At 42.2% G+C, this 15,781-nt stretch overlaps 1 protein-coding gene across 1 annotated transcript; it reads right to left on the reverse strand.

Moving 5' to 3' along the window:
- Nucleotides 1–1,378: 1,378 nt before the first annotated feature.
- gnl3l (G protein nucleolar 3 like) lies at nucleotides 1,379–15,781 on the reverse strand. The gene is given in 22 exon segments (XM_084061375.1): nucleotides 1,379–3,531; nucleotides 4,557–4,704; nucleotides 4,881–4,956; nucleotides 5,261–5,317; nucleotides 5,478–5,580; nucleotides 6,441–6,536; nucleotides 7,607–7,831; nucleotides 8,269–8,485; nucleotides 11,309–11,493; nucleotides 11,607–11,776; nucleotides 11,881–12,017; nucleotides 12,111–12,286; nucleotides 12,291–12,522; nucleotides 12,606–12,693; nucleotides 12,800–12,944; nucleotides 13,064–13,167; nucleotides 13,320–13,455; nucleotides 13,788–13,871; nucleotides 13,986–14,102; nucleotides 14,219–14,329; nucleotides 15,554–15,597; nucleotides 15,710–15,781. Coding segments are annotated over 22 exon segments (3,126 nt in total). The 5' UTR covers nucleotides 15,726–15,781; the 3' UTR covers nucleotides 1,379–3,072.

A 15,781-nucleotide genomic window follows, 5' to 3' on the forward strand; every position in this document is an offset into this window, starting at 1 on the left:
CATTTCGGGGTTTTTTTTTTTTTCATGAAGGTGGTTGCTTGTTTCTGGCGCAGGCTGTGCAAACCTGGCAACCCAGCGCATGCTGCCGCACGTTTAAGTGGCGTAGCGTCATGAGGGTGAGTGGGGCCGTGGCTCGGTCAGTGAAGACCCTGTAGTGCGGATGATATGTGGCATAGAGGGGCAGATTGTAAATCCACAGAGGAAACATCCGTGGGCTACCATTGGTTCAGCGATGTGTGCGGTCGCCCTGCGGCCCCTCCTCCTCCACCAATGTGCAGTATTGAGAGCCCTGACATCACAACAATTGGAGCGATGGGCACTGCACTGTGGTTGGTTAGGGTACACCTAGGGCCCAGGTAGAACCCAGTTAAAGCCTGCATGGGCAAACGCAGTTAGGACCCGCCTTGGTCCCACATAAACATGGCTAGTTGGGGCCCACCTAAGGGCCAGGTAGAAGCTACTTATAGCCTGCATGGGCATCGCAGTTGGGACTGAAGTGGATGCCGCTGACATTGCTGACATGGGGGCCATATGGTTTAGCCCACCTTGAAACCATATGGGAACTACGCTGGCATGCTGGCTGTAATGCAAACGCTGCATCATACCTGCAGTGTGTAGTTTGATGTTGTGTGTGTAGCAGATATACCTGCAGTGTGTAGATCAATGTCCATAGGAAAGTCAATGGCCAGCAGTGTTTTTTTTCCCCAGCAGAGTTTCTAGTGTCTCTGTGTGTCTGTGGAAGAGGTTGCACATGAACTCTGCAGCCGCACTGAGGCGCTCCAACACAAACACTCTGACATTAAGCTGCTTGACACAACAAACATCAGCACCACGCTGCTGTTTGTCCAAAAGACACAATATCTCCTCTCCCACTGACGTCATGTGTTCATTTATCGACAGCCGTACAGACTCCTTTTGACACATTTTACGTCGTTTATCCAGCTCTCACGGACTCTCCACATCGGGCTGTTATTTTGCTGCGATCAAGTCAACGATGTGAGAGATTAGCTATCACAGACGGACGGACAGGGGGTGAAACATAGTCTTGCGCCATGCCTTTCGGCCTGGCGGAGACAATAAAAAACCGAAAGTAAAGGAAATGGCCATTTCTGCAACAGAAGTAGTCAATAAACTATGCTATGAAAACATGGGCCACATTGGCAAAGAATGTAAGAAAGAGGCAATCATGTAGAAAATAGCCGATCTCCAAGCTTACAAAGCCTCTCAACGTGAGGCGTTTCGAGCTTGTAGATCGGCTATTTTCACAATATGTACTTGTGGAACGGAGTCAAACAGAATGGGGGGGTCCCAGATCAAGTACGTGTATTTGTGGGGGGGGGGGGGGGGGGCGTGAAAGGGTTGATAAACACTGCTGTAATCGGAGCGAAATTATCTGAAATTACTACATGACCATAATGCAGCCTAACATGCGTTGCACGTGGCGGTCCTGCCATTACGTTAGTTACTGTAGTTGCTGTGGAGCTACATAGTTCTCCAGAAGACACACACAAACATACACCATGTACAATGGACGAACTGAGCAGCAATATAGACATTCACCACACGAACGTGCATTGTTGACAAAGTGATTGCACAGCCGCTGCAGGCATGACAACCAGATTAGCGTTAGCGACATGGCAGCTATCACAGCGCCCTGTCCGTCGTGCTGCAACTGCCTGTGATGGCTACAGCAGTAACAGCAAGCTGTCTGCGATGCCATTGTCTGGAGACTGCTCTTAGCGTGACAGGACCAATGAGAGTGAGCGCTGTAGTTGTTGCTAAGATACGGTGGCGTCTCTGCCCCATAGCTTGTAGATCTCTCACACATGATTGGCCTAGGCTGCGTTGCCAGGTCTGACTTTGTGTCTAAGCAATGGTCGGCTTATTTTTGCGCGCCTTTGGGCTCGTTTGCATTGTGCGCACGGCAGCGCTTGTTTAGCGTACGTCAGCGCGACGTGGCAACGGACGTGGCAACGTGAAAGGTGATTGGCTGGTGAAAAGAAACACCCGACGTTACACCAGAAATGGTGCCTGGAGAAAATGGTGACCAAAAAAAAAGTTTGAAAAAAAAGGAAAAAAACCCCGCAGCGGCTGCCTGCTGTTGTGGTGATGAGGTCGTGCGCACGGTAAACGGTACGAAGCTGCTTCCACTTCCGTTGTGTCCGACATTTGGTGAGTAGAATTAATTATGTTGCGAGGTGGGAACGGTGTAGTGAGGCATGCCAGGTGCCCTACGCGAAACGTAAATGCAGGCCGCCCGCCGTGGCGACAGTGTTGGCGACATGTGGTCTGACGGTGTTGTGTTTAGTCGATCACAGAGCTGTGGGGTGTCACCACCGAGGGCGCGGAAGTTGCTCGGCATTTATATAGTTAGATACACATATATACTGTATATACATACATACCCATTACACACACACACACACACACACACACACACACACACACACACACACACACACACACACACACACACACACACACACACACACACACACACACACACACACACACACACACACACACACACACACACACACACACACACACACACATACATAAATATGGAATCTCTTAATTTGTCATGCCAATATTAATGAAAAGAAACCTCAAGGCTTTCATCCCTAAAATTACAATATAATATGTCCAAGCAAACTTCTCTTACGTTTGTATTTTATTTTATATTTCTCTTAATTATTATTAATTATCTGAAGGAAAACTAAAAAAGGACTTGAGAATTAATTAATGTCTTATTGCTAAGCCCATGCCCCCATTCCTGAACATTCCATCTTCACAAGATTGCATTTATGAGCCCAAACAATCATCTGAGCAGATCCAAGTAGGAACATGTTTAAGCCTAAGTAGAGCAGAAAACTTAAGAAGATAATGTATTTCCTGCTGATCCAGGATTCATATAAGTTTTGATCCTACTGCTGGCTACTTGTTTTCCAAGTTCAATGATACAGTTCACCAAGTCGACTCATCTTATCCAAGGACAAACTGCAGGCTCCCTGACATTCTTGTCCCTAAATCCATTGTCCTTCTGGTCATGGGACCACTACTTTGACCTTGTCACAAGTCTTCGTCCATATCAAGGCTGCTCCTGCGACTGCTCGTTTTGGAGGCACCGGGTGACAAAGGAGAAAACAGCGCCTGTTCTGCCACCCCCTCCGGAGACAGGGTGCATCCGTCGTCCATGAGAATGTCCCCCAAACCCACATCTGGGTAGAGTGCTGAGGCAGAGGGGTCATCTAGCTCAGCAAAGCTCAGGCTACCCAGATCCAGGGGACTGCTGATGGTGACACCAGCGGGGGAGTCTGAGGAGGGCGGGGAGAGGAAGGAGGCGGGGACGGCCTGTCCCATGGCTGATGATCCCAGATTCAGGAGGTTCTGGGAGGCTCCTCCCGCACTGGGCAAAAGAGGCTGGCCACTCTGGGATGCCTGCAGCTGATGGAGCAGGGAGGTATCCGAGCTCAGCCCAGACATGGTGGAGGTTGAGAGGCCGTGGAGCCGTGCCTGCATCTCCAGTTCCTGAGCAAAACATCAAAAAAGGGCACTATAGATCTCACGGCCTGACATGAATGACATGTTACCAGAATCCTATTGTGAGAAGGACATGTGAAAATGTCATATAAAACTTCCCAACGCTTTCTGTGACTTGAGAGCTCACCCTCAAAAGCTCAGGGAAAACTTATAATAGGATTCTGATAAAAGAGGCAAAGTGAGCCTTTAACCATTTCCCTGAATTGAGTAGATGTTGTACATTAACTCAATTACTGCAATGTTCTATCTATTTATCTATTAATTCACGAAAACAGATGTCTGTCTGTGTGACAACCGAAAAAACACAAATATCTGTATCTGTTTGTCCGCGGGTCTGCAGAGGACGCACCAAATCTCTGTGTGTTTGGGAGGGGTGTGGGTCCCTGATTGGCGTGGGTGTGGGTCCCCGATTGTCTGTCTGTGTGTCCCGGGCATAACTCAGGCGCCGTCCGACCGAACAACCTCAAACTTGACGCGTGTCCCATATGACCCATAGGTGCGCACTGCGCAGGCAATCAGACCAACGGTGTCGGAGAACCAAAAGATATTAATATCTGTCTGTCTGTCTGTTCGTCTGCGGAGGATGCACTGAATCTCTGTGTGTTTGGGAGGGGTGTAGGCACCAGCTTCCCTGATTGGCCAACACAACCTGTTGGCTTAACTGATTGGCCAAGCGTCACGTAACGTTTGTGCCTTGTTTGTTATGTGGGCACGGCTTCCCTGATTGGCTAACCCGACCCACCGGCTTCACTGATTGGCTGAGCTTTGCGTCACGTTTGTACCGTTTCGCCAATGTAAGTGTGTAAGTGTGAGAACATGCGAGATAGGCTGGAGACTCAAGCATGTCAGACAGCATCTACATCGACTACAACAGGTGAGGAAGTATTGCACAAACAGGTGGGCGTGTAGTCCCGACTTGCATTGTTCCCGACTTGTGTGGCACCAGAGTAAACCAGCGCCCAAAGGGCTTTATTCAAATATATTTTGAATAAAAATGACAGTCGATTTCTCACCTGGATACGTAGCATAAGACTCTGGTTTGCATGCTCCAGCTTTTTCTGACGCATCTCCACCTCCTTGGCTCTCTGTTGCTCCTTCTGTAACTTCCTGATGTAATCTACTGAAGCTTTTAGAATGGTGCCTTTATTCCACCGCATCTCCCTGTAATGAGTGCCAGCAAATGTTGCAGCAGTGGCAGGGAAAAGTAAAAACAACAAAACAAACAATATGTGAGTTACTACCCTACAGTTCAAGGATTATTCAAAGTGTTTGGCTACTCAGAATTTCAAATAATTTTCTATGCAAAGTTATTATCCTAAGAGCAAGACATTACTCACGGGTCACTAGACTTAGGTATCATACCCCCCAGCTCCTTTATACGGTCATTGATGTTGAATCTCCGCCTCCTCTCGACTGTAGACAAGCAGGAGTAACCAGGCAGTTGGGAGAAAGAAGGAACAGTACAATTTTACTTCCACTTCTAAGTAGTCAGTAGTAGACAGTCACTAGTGGGGTAAAGAAAATAGGGAAATGATACAACAACGCTCTTTTGTCTTTCAGACAAAGTATCATGTTGCGTTTTTGCTGTGGTTTGAGTTTGAAACTGGCTCAGTGACATATGTTACATACATATTACCTTTGCTGCTCTCCACTGTCTGCCATTTAACAAAAATGGAAATGCCTTGTAAGATCTATTCTAAACAAAAATGTAACTTACTGAGGTTATGGTTGTCCTTCTTCTGCCTTTCTTTCACTAGAGCTTTGGCATCAGCATCTGAAAAACACGTTCTCATGAGGTTGTCGGTTGCTCAAAAGCATGCATCCACAAATAGTACTATACCTACTGTAATAACGATGTTCTTCTGACGAACACCAGTAAACTTTTGAGGGGGAGAAAAACATGTATACATACAAAGCATATTTTTTTACTGTACCAGTGATTTCCCTTTTAATCTCAGCAGGGCACGAGTTGCTGACAGTGAGAGTAGGTGTTGCCATTCCAGGGCTATGGTAGACATCCAAGAGATTCCCAGGGAGCTAAAAGAAGCACGTATTGTTGTATTATAAGCAATAACAATCACAATAAAGAAAAATCCTGATAGTGAGAAAGATGTTACCTGTATTCTCAATGCCTCTATGGTTAATGCAGAATCATAGTTTAAGAAGATAGATCTCTGCAGCACCAGATCAAAGGCTTACAATAACATTAACATGTGATATTCAACATTAACTAGCCTGCCCCATGCCAACATGAATCGAAAAGCTTTACAAAATGTTACTGAACATAAAACCTATGTTGATACATGCAAGTAAGAAAGCATTTTAAAATATATTGTTGCATATATAAACCACACACAGAGCAGCACTCAAAAAATACTATAAGTTACACTTTTCTAGATTTTCACACACCAAACTATGAATCTGAGGTGATGTCCAAATCACACGATATTTACCTTACATTGCTTCTTTCTCCTTTCATCCAACAACAAAACCATAATCCTCATTTTCCGTTTTGTGTCAAAATGTATACAAGCCCCTTTCCTTTGACAAAACTAGCAATTGATAATTTTGAAGAGCACAACATACTGTGATGCTTCTCCCCAACATGCCTCCACTGATAGTCTACCCCGCCCAGCAAACACTTCCCTGACGAATAGTAACTGAGTGCCAAAAGTATATATTTACTCCTACAACACTGAACACTCATTTCAGAATTCCACATGGAACAGAGCCATTCCACTCAAAGAACACTATCCTATATGCAATAATACTACTATACTATTCACTAACACCATTCATTATAGCAATCTACATTTACAGAAGTAACTCATAACCGGTGAAGGCAGCTTAAGATATGAAATGATGGTCTAAAATTAATAAATTCATGTTGAACATACCGTGCTAGGCAATTGAAGACCTGAATCAATTAATGACATGATGTCATCATTGAAGCTTGATTCTAGACTAATGATGTTGTCGATTACATCGTCAATCTGGAGGGAAAGCAGAGCAAAAAATATGCAATACATCTCTTTATCATTCAATTGAATATTTTAAACAAATTGTTAATTTGTGTGTTTAATCCGTTTACACTGTTTTTTCTCTCCGGAAAATGGCCTAAAATGGAATGTATATAACCGTTTAAGTTAGGGCTAATCATAAAGGATGGGACAGTGTGTAAGTGAGGTGCTGATATCATTAAGCTGTTGGTGCAGTATTTAACATCATATTGTGACACCAGGCCAACAAGAGTAAGATGTCTGAAGAAGGCATGCATCGTCAGAGTGGGACCTTCGGCAAATCATTACAGAACAAACTAGAAAAAGTGCTCCTCGGAGCAGGTCTCCACCAGGTCAGGTAGGTTATTGAGGGGCAGCAATGTAGAATTCAGTCATGACTATAGACATAATGTGTACGGTACCGATTGCAGTACGATTGCGTGATGTTTGGACAAATGTGTTCAATTATATTTAAAAAAAAAAATGTTTTGCAAAGATCGGCCTCCAGGTGGCGCAATAATAGGCCAATGTGAAACGGGTGGCATTTATTCCTCACCTTTCACAGCAATGTGAACGCTGTGTTCATGATTTGAGGCATTTTGTTCAAAGCAAACCACTCAAACTTTAGATGCCAATCAGGATGGAATATGAAAAATTGGACAGATCCGTCTTCATCGCGACTATAGAGATAATGTGTACCAAATTGCGTGATGTTTGGACTAAATCTGTAAGAGTAAAAAGGGTTGCATTTCTTACTTGGCTTAGCGGGAATGTGTGTGCAAGGTTTCACGGCAATCGGGCGCTGCGTTCATGATTTGAGGCATTTTATTCAAAACGAGCCACTCCTGCAAACTTTAGATACCACTCTCATCCAATCAGAATGGAATATCAAAAATCGGCCTGGCGGAGACAATACAACGCCAATAGAGCAAGAACTGAACAGTAGGTTAGACATTTCACTTCTCTAAAAGACAAGGACTAAAGGGGATGTGGAACATTTTTAAAGCAACCCACCACACTGAAGATAAATTACCGAACCAATGGTATAAAATAAAATCCCATACTTCTTCTTTGTTGGATCCAAGGTTGAGCAGAGCCATGGGACTGTTGGGAACACTGTTAGCTGCAAGACCCATCTCTGGGGCTGAACTGGACTGTGGCACGGGGGAAACCACCAGGGTTTGAGTGACCATGTTGTTGTCCAGAGTGGTCGACAGATACTGCTTCAGCTGCTGCTTCTGCGCCTGCTGGATGTGGTACTTGGTGGGGTTCTCCAGGTGGCTCTGCACCTAAAAATTTAAAATAAAGAAAATCAGCCTAATCAAAAAATTAGAAATAATACACAAGGGACTGTGGTATATTGTGATACTACATCTACTGGTGTTGTTGGTGTGAAACGAAGCACAGGGAGTTCCTTAAATGCCTGTAGCCGATTCTGAAACAAAAACACTATAGTTGCTAACCACAACCTCACCGTCGTAGGTTATACAACACAGAACGTCCATGTGTTACTATCGTGGAGTTCCAACTTGACCACATATAATCAGCATTGAACATATTAAAGAATATTATGCAAAGCTCTAATAACACTAATGAAGCCAGCCATGTGTGTCAATGTTTTCAACTGAATGTCAAGTCAATGTTTAATAATAAAAAAACAAAAACAGTGTGTAACAAGTGTAAGTCTGTAAAATAAAAGTAAAATGTTTAAAAAAAAAGGTCTTACTTTCAGCACTGCCACAGGCACCTGTGCTGGAGGTAGACGAGCAGCGTTTGGAGGCAGTGTGACAGAGATAGCTGGAGTGGAGTCAGAAGGCTTGAGCTGAGAGACAGAGGCCTGATGCTGGGCCTCACGTCTCTCCTGCTCCTGGGCCTGCTCCCGCATCAACTGCTGCCGCATCAGCACACGTGACGACATGGCGAGTGTATGAATGAAACCAGATCTAGGGATGAAACTGAAAGACAAGTGCAAACAAAAAAGCTGAGCTTGTAAATCGGCTATTTTCGGCTAAGTGATTTGGTGTAGAAGGAAAACAGAGCAGACCAAATACAGGGCTGACCCTGAGGGTTTAACTGATTACACATGGGATGACTTATCCAATAAAAACAAGATTACTTGCCTCAAATTGACTCAACTAAGTTATTTAAGTTCATATAGTAGAACCTTTTCACAGCAGATATTTTGACAGGTGAACACAGCTGAAGGTAATCACTGTTGATTCTTAGGTATTACTGTGTACTAGCATGGACAGCTTCTGTACAGTAAACAGAAATACAAAAAGGAAACACACCCACAAGTAATGCCATTACCTTCAGTTGCATTGTAAGAATACCTGCTGTGAAATGGGTCAATCAACATTATTATTAATGACAAGAAAATATATAGGTTACTGGTTGTAGTTCAGTCACACCTTAAAACCAATGGATCTTTTTCAAAGCAGATACTTTGACATGCCATAGAAGGGTAAACACAACTAAAGCCAATGACAATTAGTATTTTTAGTATGTTTGTGTCAGACCATGACGTTACAGTACAGGAGTGATCACAGTTACAAATCAATTAAACAAACAGAATCTATGTCACTACCTTCAGCTGCCTTTACCCCGTCTATATGACACGTCAAAATGTCCACTATGAAAACTAGTCCTCCTTACAGACCAATCAGACAACATATTCCACCTTCTCCTGTTCCAAGAACAAGCTCCAACATGTTATTCACATTTGGTCGTTGGGGGGGCAGAAGGGGGGAATGCCACTAAACCTGCACCAAAGCCACCATGTTTTTCCATAAACTCCCCCATGTCAACGATATGGTGCTAATCCACAACGAGCACCTATAGCTAGCTAGTTGTAACGGTGTAATGTATGTTAGCTGAGGTCTACTGTTAACGTGGCCTAATGCGCATAACAAGCTGAAGCTGACGTTAGTGTCTATGATTTGACTGGAGCTTTTTAAAAGGTCGCTTATTCATTTGCAAGTGTCACGATACGCGTTTATTAATCACTTTCTAAACGAGTTGATCACATTTACCAAGCTTACATTCAACCAGATCGATGAAACGAGCGGTAGTTGTCAGCTAAGCTAAAGCAAAGTGAAAATAGGAAGTGTCTTTAATGAAACTAACGTTACGTTACCGTAGACTAGCTACCGTATGTAACTGTGGAATTATTTAGAGTAAAAGAGTAACGTACTGTGGTGTATCTGTGCAACTTGACCACTTCTTCCACAGTCTAATCCCCCAAATCCTCCGCTTTTTTAGCCATTGTTTGTTATTCGATGTCACTAAAGTGTTGAAACCACGGCGTTGCTCAGTGTTGTTTACTCCTCCACACTGAGGTCATTTGACGTGACGTACGTCACCCGGAAATGTTTGATAGCCATGGAATAAGGTTACGTGATCGTCAAAATAAAACTCACGCTTTAGTCTGAAATAATCAATAGTTTACAGTGAAGTGGCAATTTAAGGACTTTTAAGGCCTTTTTAATACAACAAATAAGAAGAAAAGAAAGGAAAAAGACCATTACTGCATCAAAGGTAATATACAAACTATACTATAAAAACTGGCCAAAAAAAGCCAAATTGTCAAATAACATAAGAGGCAAAATTTGTGAAAATAGCCGACAAGCACTAGCCTGTAGATCTGCAATCTGTGGAACCAAGTCAAACAAAATTGAATGCCCCAACTCCTACATTCCAAGTGTTCATTATGTGGTAAATGGAGGAACTAATTATCACAGTAAGTCGTTATTTTGATCTACTATCATGAGGCCTGTAACTCAATTGCTATTTTTAATGTGTTGTTGGTGCTACAACTTCACTCTTGTGTAGTATACCTGCATGAGATGTAGCAAAATGTTTTCATGAGCATGCAAGCTGCCAAAACAAATGCATTTATTTCTCTGAGCTGATATAGTCATATTGAACATGCAACCCCCATATAGTTGTAATAAATCATCTGCTCCAACAAGTATGTGATATTTTTTAAATACATTTGTCACAACCTCGAATGTAATATTCTAAGCTTATCCAATCCAACCCTATCAGTGTATCCGTTCCCTTCCATACCAGCAAATAATTTCATTATGAACCATGTCCGCTGCGCCCGTTAAGTGGATAGCCACAGGATGGCGCTCCAGAGCTGCGCCACCATGCTCAGTTTAGATAGGAATTTCTGTTTTGTGTCATGTTGTGGCTATTTTTTTCTCCCCCAAATTAAATGTCCTGTAACCTATTTCCCTATTCAGAACCTGCTACAGAGAACTTGTATTTAAAAAAACAAAATTGTATAATTAATATATTTAAAAAAAAGTGTAATTCGAAGTTTCAAAGAAAGATCTGTTGCAAAGCAGTACATGGGGATTTATGTTACTGAAGACACACAATAGATCCAATCAATGGAGAAGTCTTATGATCTTTTATTTATCAGTTATGACTATGGGTTATGGCTCAGGAGGTAGAGTGGCCGTCTGTGAACCGGAAGGTTCCTGGTTCGATCCCCAGCTCCCTAACTGCTCCAAATGAGAAGGTTGGTATAGTCCACTGTCGGTGTGAAAGGGTAAATGAAATGCACAAGCACTTAAGATAAAGGCACTATGCAAAGCATTTAGAAATGCAGACCATTCAAAATGTGAAGTTCATTGCCGATGTCAAGGTATCTGAGAGGTTGGTTGCAATTTTGTCTGCAAAGAGTAAAACAAAACAAATTGTTAACATAAATTACGTGGTGGAACAACACTATAACCTGTCAATTCAAATGTTAAAACAAACCTGCTCTTTTCTGTTTTTTTTTCCTCCTCTTGTTGGCAGCTAGGAGTGCCTGGCCCTGTTGAAGAGGGTCTACCTTCAAGATGTCCCTCAAATCCAGAGTCTTGGCTGCTGCAACATCATCTGCAGAAACACCTTTCCGTCTTGACTTCTGAGATTTTATCTCTACCGTCATAGGTCCAAACTATTTTGTAAAAATAAAGAGAGAGAACAAAGGAGATATGTGGAATAGAACTTTTCAAAACAGAGAAAAGTATAGCTTTTTGCTAACCACCAAAGTTTCAAAGAGTGCAATACCTCTGGGTCTTGTTGGTCTTCCATAGATTCAGATTCATGATCTTTAAATTCTTGCTCTCCTACATAGCAATCATTCATTTCCAAATCACAAGTTGATTCATCCTGACCACCTTGAGTCATTCCAGCCGTTGCCATGCAGAATCCCATTTGGACATCCACACAATCTGACCCTGAAAGAGTTATTTTATGAGAGTAATTACTAGTGAGTTTGGGGTCAAACTGTCACTTTAATCAGAGTTAACTGCTAGTCCTTCAGGATAATCTGTTCACCTACCTGCTAATACCTCCTGATTTCCCTTCTCCAGTTCATCCCAGTCAAAAGCTTTGCCCATCTCTGTAACAATCTCTGCACTGATATGGGTGGGGAGACTGTGTGTTTCTGGGGGATGTGTAAAGTAGGTGATCTTTCCCCTACACAACATAATGTACATGAGATGCCAACATTAGACTGTATTGGAATTGTTATTTCAATGCTTTACATACAAATGACAGCAATTTACGAACCCTGTCCAGTCCATTAAGACACTCTTTGCTGCTTTGTCGCTATCAGGTAGGCCTCCCTTTCTCAGCTTGCCTTGTCGTCGGGCAAGCAATGCCAAGAACTCCGGAGCCGTTTGGAAGTTTGGAACTCCGTAATGCTCCATGATCTTTGGATGGAACATTGCATTTGTGACAATATGTACAATACTTAATCAAGCCAGGTACCAAATGGCCTAACTTAAAAACAAAAAGATATACCTGTGCTTTACTACAGCGTCGCAATATGGCCTCCACTGGAGGGAGGGGATCGACAAGCTGTTCAATTTTTACACAGTTACGAAGAATCATCGCTGCATCGGTTGTTGAAGTTGCCATTACAATGCCGGGGCAGTCTAGAAGTTTAATGTGTTTGTCCAAATGAATCTCCTGAAGGCACCTGGAACCAAGCAGATAATAGTAGTGGTACAAGGAGACATCACGCAGAGCTTTAGCAGCACACATCGCAGAATTTATACTTACTTTGTCACCCCAGGAGTGGCTCCAACATTGCATGCCCGGGCCCGTTTCAGACTGTTTATCAAACTACTCTTTCCCACATTGGGAAAACCTATAAAACATTGATGGTTGGTCATTATACAGCATGCGTATATGCCTTGATCTTTGTAGTGCAACAATATGACAGATGATGAGAAATGTGGCGCTCAGCTGCTCACCTACAACACCCACAGTGATGGCCGTCTTTATGTCCACATTACGACAGTAGTTCCCCAGCAGTTTCATCAAACAATCTGCTCCAATGCAAGCACTGCTACCAAGGAGCTCTGACGTGGCTTTTGTCACAGGTACGTTACTTCGCTGCTGCTCACGGAGGGACCCAAACAAAATAATTTAAGGATTAAGTGGATTGCACCTTTCGCATATGAATATTGCACCACAGCTTTAATAATAAAAAAGGAATAATGACTAAACTTGCATACCAAGTTCTTGTTTTGCATCTGAGTGGAGGCTTTAAACGCTACGGTGGGAAACTCGTTGCGTAGATACTTGATCCATTTCTCGACAATTTCCTTTGACACCAGATCTATATAGAAACACAAAGTAAATGCGCTCAAATAATGGTAACGGATTGTTGAAAAAAAGTAACAATTTGGGGTGCAATCAAATTTAGATGCACAAAAATCATCGTAAAATGATCATGAAACCATGTTATGAGAATTTCTCCTGTCAACCTACCAATTTTATTAAGCACTAGAACTATTTTCTTGTCGGTTCCACTCTGGATGACTGCCTGCTCCACCTGAGGGCATCGGCAGCCAAGAGGGTCACGTGCATCCAGAACTTCCAAAATGACATCTGAGGCCTCAACCACCTTAAACAAAGAAAATGTCAATTTAAATAGTCACTACACTTCACTTCCACTCAGATGATGTCATTGAAACTATACAAGAAAGTTGTAACTAGATTGACAGATTTACTTTAAATCATCTAGGTTTTGATTACACTTGTTATTACAGAATGTATCAACACTGGTCTTATAATGGCATGTGTTAAGAATATTAACCTTAATAAGCATGAATTGATTAGACAACTGTGTAATGTGTGCCTGATGACGCTATATAGTGTTGAACTTGTTGGTCCTCTTAACAAATAACAATGCCAGGCCTGTATTTATCTGTAACAGCTACAGATAGCTGTACATACCTTTTTGAATTCTCTGTAATAAGCCTTTCTTGAACTTTCACTTTCAAAATTGACATGCTTCTCTAAATTCTGCATTTCCGTCTCCTGCAAATATAGAGGAGAACAAACTATCAATACATATTAAACTGATTAAGTTAAAGTATGCTTTAATTGTGTCTTTCTTGTGTCTCCCTTATTATTTAAGGGGTTAATAATTACCCTCTGCTCAAACTGCCTTTGGCGCTGTAGAATATCATCTTGAAAGGTTAACAAGTTTCTCCTTTTCATCAGCTGTTGTCCTCTTGAGATTCTCTGCTTTTCTTGGAGGGCCTCCAGCTGATAGCCAACCATAAAAAAATAAAATAAATATATTCAAAATTCAGTTCAAATAAAGAAAACAATGAAAAATCATTTTACAGTTAAAACAGAGATGAAGAGTGTCAATAAATCACCCGTTGCCTCCTGATGTCTTCTGGAGTTCTGTGGGCCTTGCCACGCCATGGTGATGACCGCTCTTCTTTCTTTGTTTGACCAGAGGCATCACTCTTTTCTCCATCTTGAGCCTAGAGGGGAAATGGCAAACTAACTGTGTCAAAACTAGCATGTTGGGAAAACAACTGTTTCTAACTACCGGTAAGTGGTTTTCATTTCATTCAGCAACATTGTACCAACCTAGCCTTGGATCAAGACTATCATAGATGTATTTAAGCAAGTTTGAATTTTGCTTTAAGCAAAAGTCACACTCGCTAGAATACATCTATGATTTGACTTTTGCTTTAAGCAAAAGTCACACTCGCTAAAATACATCTCTGATAGTCTTGATCCAAGGCTAGCACCAACATAAACCAACTATTTATGACAGTCATAATGACAGTGAGCCATTTGTATAATAGCATGCTGCATATCCACACAGAACCAAGTCAGACCCAGAGAACAGTGACACATTTGAAGCTCCCACAGTGCATAAATAACCATCGGTTACCAAGAACCTTTATGGTAGGGCTCAAAGCAACATTTTATTATGTATTCCCACTACCACGGCGTCAACTTTAGCCAGTTCTACCTCCTATGTTTGCATGCTTGTGTCTAGCTCTGCTCCAGTGCGTTAGTGAGTTCTCTCTAACGCCCTGCCAGGCGCTCGGCTTTGCTCATAGACAAGAAATTCCACTGCTCTGTGAGGGTTCCAACTGTACCAGGACGCTCTGGACCAGGGCTAGCCTGTATCTAATGTAATCAGTGGTGGAAAACGTACTCAAATGTTTTACTTAAGTAAAAGTATTGATACCGCAATGTGGAAAGTTTGATTCATTGATGTACTTGATTAAGTAAGACATGAGAACAACAGTACATGGAAGTACAAATTCACAATACAAGGTCTACTGAACTGGAAGACTCATTAAGCACTGAGCTTGTTTATGAGATCCCCATGCACACAAATCATGATGACATATATGACACAGACAGATATACACACTACTATACAGAACGTCATACAATCAGCTTATTACTGGTATGAAGAGTAAAACATATGTACAACTGTTACAAGTAAAAGTCCAGATTTCAGAATGTCCTTAAGTAGAAGTACAAAAGTATTGGTATCAAAATATACTTAAAGTACATTAGGCAGAATGTCCCATTTAACAAGATTTTCTAAATCTTTTGAAACTGACTGTAGTTATAAAGCATGATCGGTACTATATGCCAAAGACAGATTGTACTGTAGCGTGGCTACTTCTGTTACAGTTACAGGTCCTGGCTGGCTAACGTTAGCTACATGAGCATTTTACCTTTGGTTTTCCACGGAAGCCAAGGCGTTTCGCCCGTTTTTGTTCTGTAAAATACAAACACGATAAACAACAACATTCACTTTTAAACGGTTATGGTCAGTTAATACATGATGGACGCTTTTAAGTTCTATTCAATGTAAAAGTAAGATTACGTACTAGTTTTGGACGTCATTTCACGTGCGGCAAGCCTGCGACAAATGTGTTAACATGTGCATGCATTGAAACACG

The sequence above is a fragment of the Gymnoscopelus microlampas genome (genome assembly GCF_963454915.1).
Source record: "Gymnoscopelus microlampas genome assembly, chromosome: 7".
Classification (NCBI taxonomy): domain Eukaryota; kingdom Metazoa; phylum Chordata; class Actinopteri; order Myctophiformes; family Myctophidae; genus Gymnoscopelus; species Gymnoscopelus microlampas.